This window comes from Pyrus communis, chromosome 6, assembly GCF_963583255.1.
Source record: "Pyrus communis chromosome 6, drPyrComm1.1, whole genome shotgun sequence".
In the NCBI taxonomy this organism is placed as follows: domain Eukaryota; kingdom Viridiplantae; phylum Streptophyta; class Magnoliopsida; order Rosales; family Rosaceae; genus Pyrus; species Pyrus communis.
Genome location: NC_084808.1, coordinates 23,193,352 through 23,210,274, shown reverse-complemented (window position 1 = coordinate 23,210,274; position 16,923 = coordinate 23,193,352). Strand labels below are relative to the sequence as shown.

Sequence of the window (16,923 nt, the reverse complement as noted above, 5' to 3'; positions counted from 1 at the left end):
AACTATTTTTTTTATTTATTATTTTATAAAAAAATTATTTAATATTTTAAATGAACTGGGTGCTAGTTCATTTTGTAGGGATGGAGATCATTTGTGCCAACGCATTTTTAGACTGAGTACCAGCACATTTTGTTTGGGGTGGAGATGCTTTGGCCTATTACTGTTCATTGGTTCTATTACTGTTAGATAAATGGGCTAGGTACTGGCGCAAAGTGGTGTAGACTTTCATTTCCTTTCTTCCTGAGCTGCAGTGGGACTCGGTGACACCATGCCGTTGGGAGAGAGAGACCGAGCGAGCAGAGAGAGAAGAGAGACACGGAGGGAGAGAGAGATAGGGATTTGGTGAGAGGAAGGCATGCGGCTTGCAGGCAGACAGAGTCACAGGGGTGTACGATTCGAGGGAGACAGAGAGAGGGAGACAGCGCGAAAGAGAGAGTGGTAGAGGGAGGAGTAAGGATTGCTCGCTGAGGGTTTCGCAGTTGGGAGGCCATGCTGATGGAGATAGAGATGGGAGAGGGAGAGGGAGAGAGGGAGACAGAGATAGAGCGACACAGAGAGAAGGAAAGGGAAGAGTGGGCATCTCAGCGCCATTGCTGCAGATCCTTGATCTTCTTCGATCCCATCTCCGTGTTCTTCTCAGCCTCTCACAGTCGCAGCATCACTCGCCCACTCACTCATTCACTCACTCACTCACTCACTACAGGTACAGCTCTTAAACCCCCTTTTGTATTTTTATCTTTCTTGATTGATGATTTAATTTGGGTTTTATTAATAGTTTAATTTGGAGTTTAATTCAGGTTTGTAGTTGGGGTTTAATTGAGGGTTTTACTTAGGTTTTGAATTAGGTGGGTTTTTGGTATTTCAGCTCCCCAAGTTTTTAACTTTCATTGTGGATTGTTGTTTTTCGATTTAATTAGCTTTGTGTTTTTCTTTTTTCTCAAATTCCCAGCTGATATGGCTTCCAAATAAAAACCAACAAATCATCTAAAAAAAGAGCTCCAGGCAATACATACATGAACTCGATGAGAAGCCACCATCTCTTATCTACAGAGCGAAGAAGAACTCAACAGATTGTATGTTACTCCTCCCAATATTTTCTGTATGTTTTCTTCAATTATTTGTTTTTGGGTTTGTTTCTTTCCCGAGAATAAGAAGAAAGAAACAGGAACAATTAATATTGGGTAGTTAATTTATCGTGGAGTGTTATATTTATTCAAGACATCGGGGGAATTAGGTACTTAATTGATTGATTACCTGAGTGAATTTCTTTGATTTTTTCTGAAAGAATTTTTTTTTTTCTGGGATTTTGATGTTTTCTTGAATTTTACCACTTTGGTCGTGGCTTCCACTCAAATGTTAATTTAATTTAATTTTTTTGGGTATTATAGCAAATTATATATATAGCTTGCCGTTATAGTTTAGTCCTTTTTATGCAGTAGATTGTAGAAAAATGTTCAAAAACAGCTTCATGCAAGCACATGAGTTTGGTAAGTTTTGGTGTTCATATGCTGAATTTATTTATGCTTTGTGTATTGTCTATTCAATTTATATCAGTTTCATAATTTGTAATTGTGATGGTTATAAGTCTACGGAGTAAGTTGCATAATTGTGCAGCATCTTTTATATGCAGAGAAGAGACGCGCTGAATCTCACTTCGCCATTCGCCCCTCCGTCCTCTCATGATCTCTCACACCCTCTCTCTAATTTCAGAACAATATTAAGCGGCTCGAGCTCTCTTTGCATTGAATCAATGGCAGTCATCTAGAGGTGATTTTTCTTTGCCTTTTTGTTGGGTTAGTGAATTTTTAGCTTAATTTGGGTAGTGTAGGTTCCGTTTTGGCTTAATTTCGATTTTCAACTCTAATAAAATATAGGTTTTAGGGATTTCTTCTTAGTGATCATCTTCATATTTGATTGGTGATTTAGCGTGTGGATTGTCTACTTCTTTGATGAAAAGTCTCACCGTTGGAACTAATATAGGTTTCTCATATTTTCTTGCAACATTTGTGAGGGATTTAATTTTCCTTTTCTGGGTTTTCTTATACTCAAGTTATGATTTACATTCTGGAATTCATGGTTCAATTGGAAACCACGATGACATATCAACGTGTGTTGGACCCTCGATTTTGTATTATTTACATTCCTGTCATTGCCAAGAAGCATGGGCTGCAGAGACAAAGAGAGGGAGATAGGCGGGGGATGGCGGGGAGGGGAAGGGAGAGGGAGGAGTGAGGTTGCCATAAAAAGGGGTTATGGTTGATTTTTTCTCCTCAAATCAAGGGTTGGTGTCGGGATTGAGGGATGTGTCAAAATTGCCACTAGAAGCCTAAATTAATGGGTAGCTGTCGGTGATTGAGAGATTGTGAGGGAGAAAATTGGGGGAGGTTGTCACTGACCCGATGGAGTGAGGGATTTTGAGAGGATTACACTGACTTATTGACTAGCAACACAAGACAAGACATGCTTCCAGTAAACTGCCTCCGTCGTTTTCCTCCTCTCGCCTCCGTCTACCTCCTCTCCCCTTCGTCATCTCCCTCCTCTCCCTCCCTCTCTTTGGAATCGATCGATCTTCGAAGAGATAAAAAGATCTGAAATGGTGTGCTTCTTCTACTGTGATTCTGTGTTTTTAATTTTTCTGGGTTTGGCTTCTTCTGTTATTCCACTGTCTACTAATTTACAAAAATAATGAATTTTGTACATTTTGTTTTTATTTTACTTTTTGTTATATTTCATTGCAATATCAAATACAGTTGGTATTTTAAAATCTCACTGCAATTTGTTTTGTTATATTGTTGGTGGGTATCTTTAATTGTGCCCTGAAGGAGGAAGGCAAAGAGAGGACAGACCTGGGTTTGGGCATAAAAGGGATCTTTAGATTTCTGTAAAAGTACTTTGTGCCTTTTTGCTATTGGTGATGAGTGTTCATGAATATTTATGATTTAATATTCCTGTTACAGGAGCAAGTTGTTTAGTTAAAATCCTAAGAAGATTTGGGTAAAACATTCCGGCTGTCTCATTATTGATAGTCTGAATTTCTGCAATCTCTGAGATATATTTGGGATAATTTTATAGTGATATACGTCAAGGTTCAAGAAAAACTTTGCTGCACTGCACTATAGGAGTATCTGGTTGATGAAATTTTACTGATTTAAGCATTTAGCTCCTCGATTGCATTAAATCAGTATTTAAAGAAATTTTTGTATGAGAATGCATTGATAGAAATTTTTTTGCCCAAAAATTAACTCGCGGAGCTTCCTGTGAGTTAGTCTTAACTTTTGATTTAAATTTTTTTAGAAGTATTATCATTTTTTTATCTCTGCTGCTGTTTTGGATATTTTTATGATTTTTATGCGATGTTCATCTGTGTAAGCACTCAAATTAGTGTTTTCGAGTGCATCTTGGCCAGACCACCACAAAAGAGAAAACGGAAACCAAAATCAGAGCCATCAAAACAAACAAATGCTGGTATGTCCTAAAAAAGGTTGGTTTGTGTACTTTCAAAGAATATATGGAAGAAGAGAATATTGGTCATGGTGTAGAATGTGATGGTAATGTGGTTGAAAAAGAGAAAATGTTGCACGAAAAGGTCTCGGAGCTCATTGACGAAAATATGCAGCACCGGGCTGAGTTGATAAGGAGAAACAAGGAGAATAGTGAAACAATTGAGTGGCTTTTGTCCCAAGTGCATAAGCTAACGGATGAGAACAAAATTTTGAGGATTAATCTAGGAATCCATAAGGATACTACTGATCATACAATTGCAATCCATAAGGATGCTACGTATTATACAATTACAAGGCAAAACAAGCCTCAGTTTTCAAGGTCTAAGTCCATGGGGCCATCTTTCTCTGGAAGGCTCACTGGATGCCTAGAACTTGATCTTAATTAGCTACTTTTCAACTTTATTAGATAGCGTTAAAAGTTTTCAAATGTATCTGTTTATATGCTTTCATAATACATGTGAAGATTCCAAGTCAATTATAACATATTTCAATTTTTAATTTTATGAGTATAGAAAAGGAACTGAATGCTTCGTTATTTTGATCTTGCAGCCGAAGCCAAGTGTGGATAAAGAGAAAGATCTCATGGCAGGAATCATGGACTTGATGAAGGTGAGGTTAACAAAGTGTGCTTTAGCACCAAGATTGGAATCTGGGTGTTCTGAGTTTTGTTTTGTTGTGATTTTTCTATAATCTAGATGCTGAAATACTTGGAGTTGGAATTAATAAGAATTGATTGAACATGGATTTTTTATTAGATTCGTATGGCTGACATAGTTAAGAAGTAGTTTAAGATGCAGTGATTAGGGAATTTCTTTAACTGAACATATTTGTTTTCGTGAGGTAGATAGAATCCTCTGTAATTTAATTAATTAGATTGAAATTTGGGGCCTGGATTCTTAAACTATGGTGGTTAATGTCGTTTTTTTGGTGAATTTTTCAAGTGGGGAAAAAGAGGTGGGTGTGGGATTTATGTTGTTATTCTCAGTTGGTATATAAATATTTGAGTGTGCTAGAAATGGTTACCATACAAGAAATACAAGAACTGAAATTAGAAGGGATAAGGGCAGTTTGCAGAGGGTTGGTTCGGGGATGCTAAAAGTTGCGTAGGTGGCGAGCTTAATGGTGGTGGTTTTGTGGTGGTGTAGTTCTCCGTGAAACCCCTTAAAATTTTTGTTTTTGTTAATTTTTTTTTTTTCTTCACAAAGGAACTTAGGTGGTAGCTGTATTACTAATTAGCTACAAAAGTTATATATTCTTATGAGTACGGTATGGGTGCAGATTTGCTATGTTGCTTTTTGGGATGAAATTACTTTAAATACAGAGGAAAATTTGATTGATATTATTGGGTCATATGCAGAAATCTATGTTTTACCTATTTTGATAATGCTTGGTTTTTGTGTATTGAGTTGGATAGAAAGTTCATAGGTTTGGTTCCATAATTATTCGGAGAAGAAAAACACACAGAGGGCAACACAATAACCCTAGGATGATTATATATGGAATGAATTAAATCTATTAACGAATTATATTTTGGGTGTTGTTAGGAAGAAACGCCTACACTCCAAATATTTATGAATTGGATTCATTATAAAATAGGTAAATTGTATGCATTACTTCTTTTGGCACTAAATCTTTTGTTAAATTTTATTTTGCTGACTTTTAGTTTTTGACTTTACTTTGGCTGGACTTTTAATTAAGCATGCATCTTTGGTGTAATATTATCATATTCTTGAGGTTTGGATTTTTTACTCTTTACTTTTGTGACCATTATATGTTTGCGTATCTATCTTTTGGGTTATCCATCAATTAAAAATTATTATGTGAGGATTTTGATTGTTGACTTATCATTGGTATATTTCAAGTGGTTTTTGATATTTTTATAGGTGTTGGAAAAAAAAAAAAAAGATGAAATTGTTTTGCGCTCAACGCATAGTTAATCTTAAAATAGGGTTTATTAAATTGGTTTGATGATATATAGGTGGTAACAAATTAGTGATGTCAATTCCTACAAGAAAGAGGCTGATGAGAGACTTCGAGAGGCTGCAACAAGACCCGCCTGCGAGGATTAATGGAACGCCTCAGGATAACAATATAATGTTGTCGGCGAGGTTAGTTATTTTTGAGGCTTTGCTTCTACAAACGTGAACTCTTTACATGGAAACCGAATTTTATTTGAATTTTAATTGTTATATATCGAACTCCTCTGCACTGAACTCTGTGTATTACAACAATTATAATTATAACTTGGTTGAAATGGGCTCCATCCAGCAAAACTCCTGCCCTAACAATAATAATTAGAACCAAATTTGATAATTTCTCATAGTTTAGGCCATTTGGCCAAGTCAGAATGAGAAACACAGATGTTTTCTTTATCTTATGCTATTTGTTTGGCTGCAAATCGTATGGAGTAAATCTCTTGGTGTCATTCTAAATAGACTGGAAATATGTCTCATGCAAAATTAATGTTGATGTTTATCAATGGAAATAAGTTTTGAAGTGATTACCTTTCTTTATACAAGTTCTCTTCACAATGAAACCTATATTATAGTGTCACTTTTACTTGCTTTCACACAGGGGGGTGTTTGGACATGTAATTGGCGTGTTATTACTCACTAAATCTTTTTTATCCTTATCTTCTATATTAATATCACCATTTTTTTTTGGGTGCTCAATGAGTGGTTTGGCAGATAATAGATAAAGGTTTTAAAGCATTCATTTAATGTTATTGCAGATCCGCTAAATTCTTCAAGAAGTCCGGTTTACAGAACTGAAGCCGTTTAAGCACAAGGCGTCCCAGTTTATAGATGAGGTATTATAAAATTTAGAAAGGGTCAATATTATCATTACTGATCCTTAACATTTAACTATCAAAGCTTGAGTTTATAATAATTAATTCTTCACTGATGATATGTTGTGATGGGGTTTAGTAATTTTCAGTATTCTTCAGTTCTTTTTAATCTTCAAAATCAAATAACCCATGGAATTTATGGCATACAATTAGTTTCCTTTCAGTTGGGTTGAAATGATATTGATTGTGCTGTTATGAAGCTCCTTTTTATAGTTAGGTTGAAAATCATATTAATAGATTCTTTATTTGGTTGGTCTGATCTGTAACAGATGGGGTTGTTTTGTTTGATGTTTGAATCAAAATTTGATCTTTTTTTGTGTGAAATTATGATGGAATCACAAATTTTTGAGGTATATCTTAGATTATTGGTTGCATAGTCACCTTCCCACAACTATTACATTGTCTCTTGACTAGATGAATTTTTATAATTTCCAGGATCTACGGTTGCAATGCTTTTGATGCATGCAATCAGGAGGATGCTACTACTCTTATGGAGCTTCTTGGGCATGGTAAGTTGAAGTTGCATATCATTTTTTTTTCGTTCACGAAATTCATTATCTTGCTATCCTGGCAATTAGCAGTGTTTGACAACTAGTGAAGTATATGAATATATGTGTGGAAGTTTGAAGTATACATATGAAAGTGAACTTTAACAACTCTAACTTAGATTTTTTATTAATTTCTTTCATTTGTATTCAACTATTTTACGTTTTTGGTATATAAGTACAACTATTGATCGAACACCACATAAATTACCTAACAGCCAAGAAATTGTTTGTGTTAGAAGAACATAACATGATGTAAAGCTCAAATTTTGGGCGCTTAAATATATGTTTTTTTTTTTCAATTACAATCAGTCAGCATGAAGGTTCAATTGGATTTGTTCTGGTCTCCAAGAAATTTTCTTTGTTTGGTTACCGATTAATTTATGTGGCGAGAGTTTAGTTTTTAGTTTTTAGTTTTTGCTTTTCTGCCTATGTATATATGATTTGAAATGAACAGTTCAATTTGCTATATATAAATTTGTAGTCGAAGGGTTCGAAGGAGAGGTGAATTAGAAACAATGGGGGGAAGAGTGATGGAGTTGAGGAGTTGAGAGTTAATGAGGTATACTTGAATTAATGTATGATGTCCTTGGTATTGGGAGATCATTGAGACCAACTATCTGGTTGATTAATGATCAAATTTTGTTGGAAAATTAGCTACTTGAACAAGTACTGAACACTTTCTATGTTTTTTTATTAACTGCTGAATGAAATAGGTGCCTGGCAAAATATGTGCCGATTACATTTTGCTTCTGTTTCTTATGGAAACAGAACTTTTTTGGCAACCATGTCTTTGTGATCAAGAACATTCAGTTTCTTCCTACTAATTATGCAATGTCTTCACATTTCAACTTAGTTGAATGTATATAAAAGTCAAACTACTTATCTTATCGACCTCATTCATTCATGTGTTCCTCTGTTCATTCATGATTATGTTGAATTTATTCAGGTTAAATGTGTCTTATTCATGCCGTTACGCCTGAAACAGTGGTTCCCGCCGCAACGTGCGGGCCTATTCTCTAGTATTCTTTCTAATCTAAAATGTAAGTTGTATAAAACATACTTCCGCATCTTCTTGATTACCACCTGTAAAGAGAAAGTTGACTGGGGGCAAAATTGACTGGAGAAAATTGATGGGAATTGGATTTTGGAAAGTGCTAGGGCTACTTGGGAACTGGAACGTGGAATAGTTCTATTAGGTAAAAAATATATGTATTTTTTTTGCTTTGTATGTGGGTTTGTTTCCTATTCATGAGGTTTTAGTTTTTTTATGTACTATATTTTATCATTTTCATTAAATTTTAAGTTTTTTTTTAATAAACGATATTATCTACATTAAGAAAAAATGGATAGGTTTAGTATCACAATAGGCTAGCAATAATGTGGTTCAAATTCACCTTTGGCGAGAATCGAATCTAAGGTCTCTCATTTGCAAGTGAAGAATATCATTAAACCGTTGTACTAAGTGGCTAAATTTCAGGTTTTTTACATTAAATAAAATTATTAAATGAATTTTGATTAAAATAAACTTTGTCCAAACTATTTCCATTAAAAATCTCCCATTAATATAATCACAACAATTTTACATAAAAGTTTACCAAACATTCTATATTATTTTTGTTGTTAAAAACACTTTTACAAAAAATAATAATAATAATAATCAAATATTAAACTGCTTTATTTATAAGTGTTTATTTTAATAACAAAACATAAGCAGGTTTTTTTTTAAACCAAGTAATAACAAGCTAGCTCTTAAACCAGGGCTCTATGCCTAGACTCGGCGCACCTAGCCCTATATGCTCTAAATATTATATGGTGGGAACTTGAAGTACAGATATCGAGCATGGGTTCTTCTATAACATGGGCATAGCTATGAGGGGCTGAGCTTTTTGTAAGGTGATGCCAAACTTCTCATTCATGTCCATGGTCTCCGGTGCAATTCCGTCTTCAAGCTTCCAGTTGTCAAAGCAGTTAATAAGTGAACCCAACATTAAGTTCACCATTCTCACTGCCAATGGCAAGCCAGGACATATTCTTCTCCCACCACCAAACGGAATAAGCTCAAAGTCCTTGCCAGTAACATCAATTTCCGATCCCAAAAACCTCTCTGGGTTGAATGAGTCAGGGTTGTCCCAAATGTCAGGGTCTCTACCGATGGCCCATGCATTGACAAACACTTGTGCACCCTTTGGTACAGTGTACCCGCAGATTTCTACGTCTGCAACGGCTTTTCGGGGAAGTAGTAAGGGCGCTGCAGGGTGCAACCGGAAGGTCTCTTTGATTATTGCTTGTAAGTAAGGGAGTTTAGCTGTGTCGGATTCCCCAACCGGTTTTCCTTTTCCGATGATCTGCTTCAGCTCCGCTTGAGCTTTGGACAATTTTTCCGGGTTGCGGAGTAGCTCAGCCATTGCCCATTCCAATGTGGATGACGTTGTATCTGTTCCCGCAGCAAATAGATCCTGTAATAAACCCACACAAGCGACCCTAGTCATCGATATAACCTCTAAGCAAGCAGTAAGTATATACGCAAGCTATTCGAGATTAATCGAGAGCAACAAAATTAGAGAGTAAATATGTAGTAGCAACTAACCAGGAACAGATGTAGAGTTTCATCCACGTCCATATTCTCATTTTTCTCTTCACTAATATTTATTAAGGTATCTAACATATCATTAGTCATGATATAATCAAGCTTTTTCCTTGATTCAAACCGCTGCATCATCAATCGGTCAAAGAGGTCAAACATCTTCCGGGTGCTATTGCTCATACGGCGTCGTATCCCTAGTGGATCAATCTTCTTAAGCATGGGAAAATAGTCAGCCAAGTTTGGTTTGCCAGCCTCTTCCATAATACTCCACACCAACTCCTTGAACTCCCTCGCCCTCGCACTATCTGTGTCCGCTAAGTCCACAGAGAAGACGGTACGCGAAAGAAGATTGAGCGAAGTTTTGAAAGCAGCCCTTCCGATATCAATCGCATCACCTTTTACAGCGCTTTCATTGACGTCGGATATGAGCTCTTGCACTTTCAGGTGACGGTTGGCTTGGTTGGCGTCAAGAATTTTGGTGGTGAACAATTGCGAGTTACATGTTTTGCGAAGGTTTCTCCATGTAGCTGAAACCGGTATCCACACCATGCTGTACTTGGAATGTTTACAGGCTTGGAGCGCATCTGGGACGGTTCGGTTGCAGAAGAGTTGGTCATGGGTTCGGAGGACTTCTTTGGCGACGGTTGATGAAGAAATTACCACGGTTGTTATTTGGCCGAGTTGCAAAGACATAATTGGGCCATAGCGTTGTGAAAGCTTGGTGAGAGAGAGATGGGGTTTATTGCCAAGCTCTAAGAGATTGCCTATGAAGGGAAGTGGGTTTGGTCCAGGTGGAAGCCTTGTGGTATTTGATGATCTTCTTCCGAGTGAATAATAGAGGGGGCAAATTGAGATCGCTGCAACCAGTAACCCTAATAGTATGCAACTCAAAATGTCCATTTGATCGATCTCCCTCTCTGTTGAGAGAGACGATGAATCTTACTTTTAAACCGATATGAGAAGTGATTGGGCGCATGTGGCCTTCATTATTCTTGCCGTCCATTCTCAAAAGCGACACTTAGAACTACGGTTTCATGGTATTTCTCTTCACTTGTAAGTGAGAAGTTTTAGGTTTGATTCTTGCCAAAGATAGATTTGAACCACATTATTACTAGTCTATTGTGAGGCTAAACTCACCCCCCCCCTTTCTTAGTGTGTAAATAATATCATTTGTTTAAATAAATAAATAAAAAGCTACTGCAACTACTCTAATTTACTTATAAAACAATTTGAAAATATATACACAGAAGTAGCCTAATTTACTTATAAAATCATGCAAAATTTCTCTTCTTATCAATATGAATTTATTCTCAACACGTCTTATCACATGTACCAACTTTTCAAACCTAACACATAGAAATAACATATGTCATGGATGGCCATTACACTTGACATTAAGTGCACCTATGAAAAAAGTTAAAATGTCACTACAAAATCCATCGAAAGACACATAAATAATACAAACGAAATAATGTGATGTTTCCATCAAAATCCATCGAAAGACACATAGATAATACAAACGAAATAATGTGATGTTTCCATCAATCGTTGTGGACACATGATAAAGGACATAGAAATCAAGTGGATGAAAGAAACACAAAGTCTTATCAATATAAATTTATTTTCAACATGTCTCATCACATGTACCGACATTAAGTGCACCTATGAAAAAAAGTTAAAATCTCACTGCAATATCCATCGAAAGACACATAGATAATACAAACAAAATAATGTTGTTTCCATCAATCGTTGTGGACACATGATAAAGGATATAAAGATCACATGGACAAAAGAAACAAAAGGCAATGGCCTAATCGGATAAATAGTTCTCGTAATAATAAGGTAATTGGAAGATAGCCCTCATGATAAAAAAAAATTAGGATTTAAATCCTCGTGGTAGAGTCCGTTAGCAAATTTGGTGCAAAAAAGTTATTTTTCTGTTAATTATTCATTGAATACAAGTACAAAAATGTACTTTTATGTGTACACCTTCATCATCTCTCTGCATTTCATCTATTCATATCTCACCAAGATACTGAAGCTGACTAGAATTCTTCGGCTTTAATTAGTGTAGTACTGACAGAAACCAATCAATTTCTCACTATTTCCATTTCACTACAGTAAACCTCATATTGATACTCTCCGATAGGGTATTTCCATCATCATGAATGCGTTAAAAAAAAAAATGAACCTTCACCGAGACTATTGAACTTCAAAATGGGAGACAAAAACTAAAAAAAATGAAAAATTGTGATCCTCCAGAAAATGGGAAACAAAAACTAAACAAAAGTTCGTGTCAATTTCCTTCCTAATCCACAACAGTAATCTAAACTAGCTTCTGAAACTAATTGTACTTCATCAAAAATCCTAACGGCATCATCAAAAATCCTAACGGCAAAAAGAACAAAACCACCAAAAGGTTTTTTTTTTTTTTTTTTAACCCCGCAATAACTCATTTGAAGGCAAAACGTTTCAGTGGTTATGTTAGGTTGCCGCACATCCCTCGTCTATATGTGTTTTATTTGAATTTCTTCCCAAAGCTGCAGTACTCATTTTTGGTAAACAGTAAGCAGTTCCATTCTTCTTTTCCGCCATTCCAGTTATCTGCAAAATTTCTTTTGTTTCTTAAAATGTCAAGATTTTGACTTTCGTTACAACTTACATGTCAATTTACCTTGGGATGGGATGATGAATTTCTACGATTTTGCTTTGGTTGAATACTTATTCCAAGCTAGTGGGTTGTTTTTATATATTTAATTTCAAGCTGAAGAGATTGGGTTGGACGATATGACTATTGAAGGGCTGAAGAAGGGGTGAAGAAATACCATGCCTTTTTGGTTTCAGAAGTCGTTATTAAGCAGATTCTCCATCTTTGTAAAATATAAACAGATGAAACGCAAGGAGAGGAAGAAGAAGGCGTGCACGTTAAAATACATTTTTATCCCTGTATTTAACAGACAAGTAACAGAAAAATCAATTTTGGACTAAATTTGCTAACGGACTTTACCACAATGCTTTAAATCCTAATTTTTTAACCACGATCGCTATCTTCCGATTTCTTTATCACCATGGGAACTGTTTATCCAATTAAGCCAAAAGCAATTGCAGAGAAGGGAAATGGATTCTCTCCAAATTCCTTTTTCCTAATTCACTAAGTTCAGGGATTCAGATTGTTGAAATTTGATCTAACGGTTAAAGTTATTATAACTTTTAGAGTGAATCTTTGTTTATAGTTGTTGAATCAAATTTTAACGGTCCAAATTTTTTAATTTAGTGAATTTGGAAGAAGAGATTCAGAGATAATCTCTTAAAAGAAAGAGTTGTGGACAAATGGAAAAGGACGTGGAGATGACGTGGACAAAAGTGAGACAGCAATTGCAGACAAGGAATTGTGTGGATGCTCGTGGCTAATCCAAGAACCCATCAAATCTCCAATTTTCAATTTCAATTTTTTGATTTCTGCCATGTCCGTGAAACTAGCAAGATACCTTTTTATGACAGAAAAAAAAATTAAATTCCAACTTTGACCTCTTTCACTTTATTTTCAGTGTCCGAGCAAAAAAAAAAAATATATATATATATATTTTTTTTTTTATTGTGAAATTAGAGACTTCTATTTGCAAAAAAAAATAACAAAAATAGAGACTTCTATATTTTTTGTATAGGCCAAGAAGTTATATTTTTATGTCTTTAAAGAACAGAACAAAAAATTCTGACATGTTACTCAAAATGTTGCACAGCATAGATACAGACCATTCAACACATTCCAAGTGATAAAAAGAGAATCAACATCTAATAATTAAAAACAAATCATGAAAGCCAATGCATCATTCTCTACACCCATGACGCAAAGAAATATCAATGCATCGTAGACAATTATTTATACACTTCACCTTATTTCGGATGCTTTTTTTATTATTGAAGACACCGTATTTTGATGCTTAATAGACCTCTCAAGTTTTCAGTACAAAATGAATCAAATTATTGTCAAATAAACTAGTTATTGCATTCGATTCTATTAAAATTATTAAACAACTATACCTGTTATTGTTGACAGCAAGATTGAAGAGAGCCATGGCTCCACTTTCCTGAGCCAAACAACCCGCTTCACGCAAAGCTGAGATCAGAAAATGTAGAAGTGCTTCAACAAATCCATTAGCACCCATATACATCCCGGCCTCCTCATCCTCCTTCAGCAAGAGCCTTATTTGCTCCACTACCTCGCACCTCTTCCTGAAGTCTTCCTCTTCATTCAAGGTGGTTAAAAGATCCTGATAACTTCCGAAAACATCAAGCTCAGACTCTTCCTCTAATGGAGACACATCTTCTGTTTCATTTCCAACGTCCTCCTTTATAGTATGGCTTTCCTCTAAAGGAACCACCTTGACACCCTTCACATTGCAAGAGCCAACACTACCCATAGATTTTGAATCAGTGGAACCCTGAATAGTGGGAGAACAAGGTGCAGAACCTTGTGAATCATTGTCATCTGAGATTTCACTTCTAAACAGCTTGGAGTATTTTCGGATAAGATGTAATAAATAAGCCACAATTGACTCTTTCGGCTTATCTTCCTCAGCACGGGCTCTTTGGATGACTTTATTTAAAGCTCTTCTCTCAGTATGAGCTGCCCCTGAAGAGGTAATACCAAGTTTGATAGCAGCCTGATGAAAAGATTCCAGCTCATTATTGTCATTACAATTGTCGAACTTTTTCCCTTGCTAGAGTAGTGCAATTATTTCATCGCCAACTTTCTTCTCTAAGGGATCAAGTGAGAGCACAGTACCCTCAAGTTCACTAACAATCTCTTCAATCTGAAACAATATCAACAATATACTGTGTTTAGAACACATCTAAGTGATGTACACAAAGCATCATGACCACGGAATGCTAGCATCACAAGTTAATTCAAAAACTTCAAATGCAATTACCACCAACCAGGAAAAGAAACTGCAAAAGGGCCTTAAAGAATAATTACCTGACAACCAATAGATTGTGGAACAATGTCTTCAACACGCCTAAGACTATCCATGAGAGCACATCTTGCCTTCTCAACAACATTTGTTATAAGGAAAACTAATGAAAATGGCTTGAAAACTTTGAGTTTTAACGAAAATGACAGTAAGTGAATAGTATCATAATTGACTTTTTAGAGTAAAAATGTGGTTTTTCGTTAAAATGAACAGTACCGGTAAAACTAATGAAAATGGTTGGAAAACCTAAAGTTTTTCGTTAAAACTCATTTCTATATATCCTTCGAGATATAGCTTGGGAAGTCAACTTGTTATACTATTTCTTTCATAGCCACATCAAGTAAATAAACTGATACGATCTCTTTGGTATTTTGAAGACATTGAAAAGCCATTATTGTGAACAAATGAGTGTTGCTTTGTTTTGTTATGATAAAGAGGATATATTTTAAATTATCTTTGATTTAATGAATTTAGCGTGCAATATGCAAAACTCTACCCACTGATACATTTGTTGACGAAGAACAGTTCATTACTTGTAAGAATCGCTTTTGTGGACTAGGCTTTAAACTTCAATTGGTGTTCTAGGGCTAGATTCTTAAGAGCAACTCCACCTCTGACAATAATTGTACAGGCTATTAAGTAATTAGTAACTACTGTCTTAGTGAATAGTGAATGCTCGAGGACATTTCCACTCCGTTGTAGGGGTTTTTAGATCCAAGTCCAATAACATAGATTGTTTTTAGGAGTAAGTTCATTTATCAAATTACATGTTTTCATTGCTTTTATACTCGTTTTATATTTTCTAAAAATATTAAAAAGAACTATTTCTGAAAATGAATAAAATAAACGTTATTTTTTAAAGGAAACAAATCAAATAAACATTATTTTTAGAACTACAACAAAATAACTCAATATTTCTGAAACTAAACCAAAATAACACACATTATTTTAAGAACTACTGCAAAGTGACGCAAACATTTTTGGAATTACTACAAAATGAACTACATCATTTTTGGAACTACAGCAAAAGAACTCACATTACTTCTGAAAGAGCACAAACTAAACTCTATTTCTGAAATTACAGCAAAACAACCAACAATATTTCTAAACTGAACCAAAATAACCCACACTATTTATGGAACTACAATAGTGATCGTACTAGCATTCAATTTAAGATATAAACACGGTTCAGTTTAAAAAATAGGCACAGTTCGATTCTAGAAATAATCATTTAGCATGTGTACTTTAAAGATGAATGATTATAGTGCCATAACGCATCATAATTTCGGGTTCTTTCAGAATTTTGGGTTCTTTCATAATTTCGGGTTCTTCAACACGCCTAAGACTATCCATGAGAGCACATCTTGCCTTCTCAACAACATTTTTTATAAAGAAAACTAATAAAAATGGCTTGAAAATCTTGAATTTTAACGAAAATGACAGTAAGTGAATAGTACCATAATTGACTTTTTAGAGTAAAAATGTGGTTTTTCGTTAAAATGAACAGTACTGGAAAAACTAATGAAAATGACTTGAAAACTGAGAGTTTTTCGTTAAAACTCATTTCTATATATCCTTCAAGATATAGCTTGGGAAGTCAACTTGTTATACTATTTCTTTCATAGCCACATCAAGTAAATAAACTGATACGATCTCTTTAGTATTTTGAAGACATTGAAAAGCGATTATTGTGAAAAAATGAGTGTTGCTTTGTTTTGTTATGATAAAGAGGATATATTTTAAATTATCTTTGATTCAATGAATTTAGCGTGCAATATGCAAAACTCTACCCACTGATACATTTGTTGACGAAGAACAGTTCATTACTTGTAAGAATCGCTTTTGTGGACTAGGTTTTAAACTCCAGTTGGTGTTCTAAGGCTAGATTATTAAGAGCAACTCCACCTCTAACGATAATTGTACGGGCTATTAAGCAATTAGTAACTATTGTCTTAGTGAATAGTGATAGCTCGAGGACATTTCCACTCTGTTGTAGGGGTTTTTAGATCCAGGTCCAATAACATAGATTGTTTTTAGGAGTGAGTCCACTTATCAAATTACATGTTTTCATTGCTTTTATACTCATTTTATATTTTCTAAAAATATTAAAAAGAACTATTTCTGAAAATGAATAAATGAACATTATTTTTTAAAGGAAACAAATCAAATAAACATTATTTTTAGAACTACAACAAAATAACACAATATTTATGAAACTAAACCAAAATAACACACATTATTTCTAGAACTACTGCAAAGTGACGCAAACATTTTTGGAATTACTGCAAAATAACTTACATTATTTCTGGAACTACAAAATAACTCACATTACTTCTGAAAGAGAACAAAGTAAACTCTATTTCTAAAATTACAGCAAAACAACCAACAATATTTCTGAAACTGAACTAAAATAACCCACACTTTTTATAAAACTACAATAGTGATTGTACCAGCATTCAGTTTAAGA

At 34.8% G+C, this 16,923-nt stretch overlaps 1 protein-coding gene and 1 long non-coding RNA gene across 4 annotated transcripts; one reads left to right on the top strand and one right to left on the bottom strand.

Moving 5' to 3' along the window:
• Positions 1-223: 223 nt before the first annotated feature.
• Positions 224-8,443, top strand: LOC137738457 (uncharacterized). 3 transcript variants are annotated; one of them, XR_011068915.1, is made up of 9 exons: positions 224-703; positions 950-1,073; positions 1,440-1,487; positions 1,631-1,767; positions 4,053-4,112; positions 5,482-5,611; positions 6,235-6,312; positions 6,787-6,860; positions 7,846-8,443. It is a non-coding gene; the product is annotated as an uncharacterized lncRNA (long non-coding RNA). The 3 variants fall into 3 exon arrangements; XR_011068913.1 differs by having other exon boundaries at positions 1,437-1,487; XR_011068914.1 differs by lacking the exon at positions 1,440-1,487.
• A 107-nt stretch (positions 8,444-8,550) lies between these two features.
• Positions 8,551-10,442, bottom strand: LOC137738455 (geraniol 8-hydroxylase-like). The gene is made up of 2 exons (XM_068478086.1): positions 9,487-10,442; positions 8,551-9,355 (listed from the first exon to the last, which is right to left on the bottom strand). Exons 1-2 carry the CDS (start codon positions 10,381-10,383, stop codon positions 8,750-8,752), a joined length of 1,503 nt encoding a protein of 500 aa, XP_068334187.1. The 5' UTR covers positions 10,384-10,442; the 3' UTR covers positions 8,551-8,749.
• Positions 10,443-16,923: the final 6,481 nt, after the last annotated feature.